The sequence below is a fragment of the Paroedura picta genome, chromosome 8 (assembly GCF_049243985.1).
Source record: "Paroedura picta isolate Pp20150507F chromosome 8, Ppicta_v3.0, whole genome shotgun sequence".
NCBI classification, from domain to species: domain Eukaryota; kingdom Metazoa; phylum Chordata; class Lepidosauria; order Squamata; family Gekkonidae; genus Paroedura; species Paroedura picta.
Genome location: NC_135376.1, coordinates 13676581 through 13683355, shown reverse-complemented (window position 1 = coordinate 13683355; position 6775 = coordinate 13676581). Strand labels below are relative to the sequence as shown.

Below are 6775 nucleotides of genomic sequence, written 5' to 3'. Positions count from 1 at the left end.
TGAAAGGGATCTTGGGGTCAATCATGAGAGATTAGAAGCCCCGTCATGTGCAGCTTGAGCCAAGAAGGGCCTTCACCCCTCTGTCCTGCCACGTCTGCTCAGTGGCCATCCACTAACTTCCTCCCCTCCTCCATACTGTGGTTACCTCAAGCAAGGCCACATCACAAGCCTGGGGGTGCCTTTCCCCTGTCCTAATGCCCACCATTTCCCCTCCGCAGTGCCACAAAAGGTTGTACGGTTAGCCCTTTCCACCGGCCTGCCAATAAACCCATTTATTACTAAGCTCCTATTTACATAAGATCCCTTTTTCCGTGTGTTTCCGAAAGAACAGCGTGCCGTGCCAAATCCAGTGTGAAAGGAGATTACGGTTTCCAGCTTCTAAGATTCTCCCAAATGAAGAAGCACGCCGCAAATATTTCCAACACATTACAGTTTAGTCATTTTTTTTCAGTCGACAAATATACATAGTCCCAATTACAGTTACAGAGGAAAGGGGAGGGGAGGAAATCAAAGCAGGCATTAGCAAGACCAGCGATCTATTGAAAAGGAAGGGCAAATCGGAATCCTTCACAGAAGGTACAATCACAGTGCTCATATAGTTGCACAGGTACATAGAATTGTTCCATACCCTCTGAAATTCAACATGCGCTATCTTGTCACCTCCTTAATCTGGACGTTTCATTTAGGCGATAGTGGGTTGACCAGTCAATTAAAAAGCCAGCCTTGTGTTTGTTCCATTACCTTGGGGTCAAGGACGGAGATGAGTAAATTACAATTATTCTCGGCAATGTTTATTTAGAGAAACTACATCAGTAGGACTGCAAAAGGGTTCAATGACAGCTGCTGGGATTTTAAAAAGAGAGAGAAATTCTGAAGGTTTTCTTCTGTCTTAAAAAAATCACGAGGAAACGAACGCCCGCAGGTTTCATTCTAGTTCTTGCTGGCTGGAGGATTACTTCAATCAATACTGATTTTAGCCCTGTCATACAAAGGATTTCTGGATTCCACAGTGTTCAAAAATCTTATCCATTACAGCAGTGGTAGACAATCAAGTTTTCAAAAAGCTCTAACTTGTGAGATGAGGGAGGGTGGCTACACAAGTATCAAGCTGTCCAGGGAAGTGTACTGGTTAAGAGCAGGGGCTTCTAATCTGGAGAACCGGGTTTGATTCCCCGCTCCCCCACATGCAGCGAGCTGGGTGACCTTGGGCTCCTCACGGCAGTCCTGTCAGAGTTCTTTCAGCCCCACCCACCTCACCAGGTGTCTGTTGTGGGGAGAGAAAGGGAAGGTGACTATAAAATGCATTGAGATTCCTTCAGCAGTGAAAAGCGGGGTGTAAAAACCAACTCTTCTTCTTCTTCTACATAGGGATGCTACTTTACATCACAGAATTGGCAGTGCAGGAGACTGAGGGCTCAGATTCACTCCCTAGGTTACCAGTTGCCTATTCCTCAAGGAAAGGATCTGGATTACAGATTAAACGCCATCCCAAACACACCCTATTTTAGGGAAAGGCTGTTGTTCAGTGGTAGAACATCTACGCCGCCAACAGCACATTTCAAATAAATCAACTTTCTTTAGTTCGCCTTTTCTCCTTGTCCACTTTTCCCACCCACGTGCCTGCCTAATCCCCTTTTAAAGCCTGACCCACCCATACTTTAATAACATAAAGATCTTTATACATAGGTGTCCTCAGATGCATCGGAGTGGCCATCCATTTGATCATTCTGTAGTGAAATCTCTTTGAGATTATACTGATGGCGCTAGAATGGCTGCACCCCGACGCTTCTTGGCATGAGGGGAGGGGAAATAATCCTTTACTGAAGGGCTGAATTTGACCCCCAATGTTAATCCCTCAGACTCAGTGGGTCAGAACACGGGAGAACTAGACTTGTCAGTGCCAGCATGGTGTAGTGGTTAAGAGGGGTGGACTCTAATCTGGAGGCCTGGGTTTGATTCCCCATTCCACCTATCCATGCTGGGTGACCTTGAGCTAGTCACAGTTCTCTGCAGAGCAAGTCTCTTAGAGCCTCATCTAACTGACAGGGTGTCAGTTGTGGCAAAATAGAAAGGTGTTTGTAAACTGGTTTGGGACTCCTTTGGATAATGAAAAGCAGGATGTTAAGAAGAAGAGTTGGTTTTTATATGCCACTTTTCTCTGTCGAGAGTCTCAAAGCTGTTTACAACTGCCTTCCCTTTCCTCTCCCCACAACAGACACCCTGTGAGGGAGGTGAGGCTGAGAGAGCCCTGATATTACTGAAGAAGAAGAAGAGTTGGTTCTTATATGCTGCCTTTCTCTAACTGAAGGAGTCTCAAAGCGGCTTACAGTCGCCTTCCCTTTCCTCTCCCCACAACAGACACCCTGTGAGAGCCCTGATATTACTGCTCGGTCACAAGAGTTTTATCAGTGCTGTGGTGAGCCCAAGGCCATCCAGCTGGCTGCAAGTGGAGGAGTGGGCTATCAAATCCAGCTTGCTAGATTAGAAGCCACTGCTCTTAACCACTACACCAAGATGGCTCTTCTTCAGGTCTTCTTCTAATCTTTGTTATATCCTCTTTTAGATGGAGTCACACATCTGGGCAAACTGAGTAATAATGTTTCACTAAGGTTGTCGGCCCCAAGGTTTCAAGTCAGGCTTCCTCCTCAACATACTATGACAGATCCATTCATTTGCTATATTTTCTGACTGTCTTCAACACTGACCTGATCTGAGCATCTTACATACCATTTCTAGTCTTTAGGTCCATATTCATGAATGTCCTCAAAGTTTTGCCGTCCCAGTTGATTCATTCAGATTGGCTGCCAATGGGATTATGGTTTTACTTCAAAACTAGATACTATTGTAAATGACGGGGGAGGAAGGGTTTTTGCTTTCTTCTGAAGAAAAGCAAAAAACAAAACGCAGTAATTTGCTAGGACCATTGCAGGTAATGCTGGAAACTGTCTCAATTTGGCCAAAAACATAAGACCTTCCCAGTCCCTGCAACCCTAGGAGTCCACCCCCTTCTCAGATACGCTTTCCTATTCCTGAACAGAACTGTCCATAATGCATATAGACTGACGACTTCTCCTAACATCACACAGCAACATCTCCCTTTGATTATTGAAGGAGCCACTGCCAATCTCATCTCCCGGACAAATTTATCGGAATCATACCAACACTGGCAAACACAGGAGACCAAACTACATGTTACTTTATGGATCTATCAGGTATGTTTTCATTAATTAAAAAACACATCAGGATGGGGGCTGATTTCTGGTTTAGAACCACAGCAACTGGGCAACGGAAGGAAAGGACGCCATGGGCTTGAACACACATGAACAAGGTGGAAATACACATAGGGTTGCCAAACTGTGGCTCTCCAGAAGTCCCTGGACTACAATTCCTACGAGCCCCTGCCAGCATGGGAGGATGTATACAGGCAGGGGGGAAGAAACCATATAGCTCTACAAATCTTTCCTTTAGAAGAATTCCTATGTTCCTACTAGAGGTTAATATAAAGCATGAGGAGAAGTTCTTGTCTTCATAATCTTTAATACCATCAGAAGACAACTAGACTCCCAGGTAATAACTAGTTTCGTTGTGAAACTTCTTCAGCTTTATAATACTGATTGCACGCGACCAACAACTTCAAACAGAGCACAAGGTATCTTCAAAACAGAATACAAATAGTATGACATATAGCAAGAATTTCTCTTTGTGTTTAATGTTAACTTCTAGTAGGAACATAGGAATTCTTGTTCATGGCAAGTTTTCTTGAGCCACACAATTTCTTTTCCCCTGCTTCAGCCAAGGAGTGGCATTACTTGAAGGAAAGTGTCAAAAAGCTTTTCCAGCTTTAAAAATTACAGTCTTCAGCCACCAAACAGCATTCAAATACAATCCTAAGAACAGTTTCCTAGGATTAAGCCCCACTGAACAGGCCTGAGTAGGATTCCAAGTAGGCTTGCTCTCCAAATATACTTCCTCATGCTGGAATAACCAGTGTAGAATTTACTTCTCGACACCTTTTCACATTACTTATAACATGTCGCACTGACGTCAAATGCTTACAAGTTCACTGGAAAAGCAAAACATCTTATTTTTCCCCCACTGGTAAAAGACACAACTTCCTCTCCATGTCATACCACCTTGCCACCCTTATTGGCAGTGGGCACTCTAGGCATAAGAAAGCAAGGACTTTCTAGTGCTGCTTCTTCCCCAGTAGGAAGGACAGAATTCACTGGTCCCACTTCCTGGATTGTGCATCCTGGCAATCCAGTGCTCGAAACACCATGGGGAACACCCATCCATGTTGAGGCTCCCAGTACTATGGTATTTTAAAAGGTTTTCGACACATATTTTTTGCAATGGAACACATGCAGGCACTCCAGGACTAGAAGTATTTCTTGCTCTAAATACAGCTAAGAAAAAAGCTCTGTGCAAACTTTCACGACTTATGCTCAACAGCTACTGACCATAGTCATGCCGAAAGTGGTATCGTGCAGAGTTTCTCAACAGTTGTCGTTACACACATTTATGGAGCACACAGAAAAAAGTGGCTGTGGAAAGGAGAGTCTATCTAGACAGCTCCCAGGATCAACAATTTAGCCAACATAAGCCGGCTACAACCCACCATAGACGTATCATCACAACTACAGTACATGCATGTTTGCAGCACATGGCAAATAATCGTATTGATAAGAGTTCAGTGCATTCTTCTTAAACCAGACGCATGGACATGGATTAATTTTGCACTAAATTAGAGGTAAATCATATTGGCAATGGCTGTAGTCATCTTGCGGGTACAACGGGTCACCAAACACTGTCCTGTGCAAAGGATGGGTGAGTGTCTATAAAGTGCTGTCAAGTTTCAGCTGGTTTATGGTGACCCCTTGGGGTTCTTCAAGGGAAGAGTAGAACAGAGGGGGTTTCCCATTGCCCGCATAGCAACCTTGGACTTCCTTGGTGGCCTCCCATCCAAGTAATCACTTTCCAAGATTTGAGGAGATCGGACTAGCCTAGACCATCCAGGTCAGGCCTGAAAGATGGAGAGTAGAAGCAAATGCCTTATCACAGTTATTCCTGGGAAAGTGATTCTGCTTGATGCCTGAAATAACCAGCCATGCAGAGTTAAGCAGGTGTGGAATATGTTAAGTATGCTGCAAAATGAGGTGTGGTCTTTTGTAGAATTGGCTTGTATGTTCACCAACTCCATCTAAGATGCCTTCTTGTGTCACTTAGCAGAACCTGTCAGTCATTGGTAGCTTCCAGTTTTTTTCTCTCTGCAATATAGTCTTTGATGGAGAATGTTTCATCAAAAGGCACTTTTGGATAGGTGGAAATATTTTCTTCCACCCTATGGCAGAAATGATGCCTTCAACCAACAGTGTATTCAAGATTTCTCTAAAGGTTTGCTTAAGTCCATGTCTCCATAGGCACCATGGATTCCTTCGTCCCAACAGAGGGAAGCAAATTCTCTTCATCCAAGAAGCGAAAGGGGAACTGAACTAGAAATCCGTGGATCTTTTTGAGTTCTTCGGTTGCTTTTGCGGGGTTTTCACAGGCAAGCTTTGGTTTTGCAATGAATTCCCGTAGTTGGGTTAAGTTGTTCACTTGGTCACTGGGAAGGCATCGAAAAACCTAATTGAAGAGATGGTGGATGGAGAAAAACATATAAGGACAGAAGTTTTCTCAGAAGTTAACTGCACAAGAGACTTAAGCTGGTTCAAAAGTCAGTTTCTCTCCTCAGGAAGCTACAATGGACTTGGACGACATAATGTTTTAACAGGATTCTTCCTACCTCACGAAACTACAATTCCCAGCATAATTTGGCAAAAGACATGTCAAAGTTTATATGTTTTCACTGAAGATACATAATAATCCCTTCTGTTTCTCCGAATCTTTTTAGACAAAAATGAGAATGACCAAACTTTGGAAAGGGCAAGAGTGGATATGTGTGGGCCCCGAATTCTTCAGGCCCATAAACCTTCAAGGATTGTGAATCTCTCCCTCTTGGCCAAAAGACCTGGACATTTCTAAAAGAGCCATCTTCCCATCAGAGACCTCACTTACGAAGACAGGTTGTTCTTTCCTTGCCTTAAGACTATAAAAAATAAAGCTCTGTTTTATTATTTCATTCATTGTAGGGGGATAATTAATGAAATAATAAAACAGAGCTTTATTTTTATAGTCTCCACCTCCTGAATGTTCAGGGTGCGCGACAACGTGGATTAACAGTCAATATAAATATAAAATCATAAATAAATTCAATAAACCATTCCATTTCAGTAGTCTCCAATTAGTTTTGAGGGAGTCAGAGATTCAGAGGCAGGTCTTCCCTCAGATTGCAGTAGTGAGGGCAGCTATTTTTGATGGTCTATCAGGGCCTCAACAGCTCTGCCTTGCAGGGTCGGCAATGTCCAGGTGGCACCTGAAGAGTTCTCAGAATTACAACTGATCTCTAGTCCAGCCTTTCTCAACATTTTTTACCGTTGAGAAACCCCTGAAATATTTGTCAGGCTCCGAGAAACCCCAGAAGTGACATAATCATGCAGAATATGGTTGGGAAGCATAGCTGTGTACAGGGCCCCTCCCCTTCCCACCTAGTCCAGAATCCTCATTGGCCATTTGGAGAAGGGCAGTCAGGTCATGAATTAACTCCCATCCATTCAGGAAACCCTTCCAGGGTTGTTAGGAAACCCCAGGGTTTTACGAAACCCTGGTTGAGAAAGCCTGCTCTAGATTGTAGAGATCAGTTCCCCTGGGGTGAAAAATGGCCGCTTTAGAGAGT

The 6775-nt window shown here is 43.8% G+C and overlaps 1 protein-coding gene across 3 annotated transcripts in view; it reads right to left on the bottom strand.

Annotated features, from left to right (window-relative positions):
* Window positions 1–415: 415 nt before the first annotated feature.
* The window catches only part of PLD1 (phospholipase D1), a 144529-nt gene continuing 138169 nt past the window's right edge, over window positions 416–6775 (bottom strand). For all 3 annotated transcript variants that reach the window (XM_077348405.1, XM_077348403.1, XM_077348402.1), the window contains one exon: window positions 416–5625. In XM_077348405.1, the coding sequence (XP_077204520.1) occupies window positions 5401–5625 (225 nt within the window). In that variant the 3' untranslated portion in view covers window positions 416–5400. The remainder of the gene's footprint in view (window positions 5626–6775) is intronic.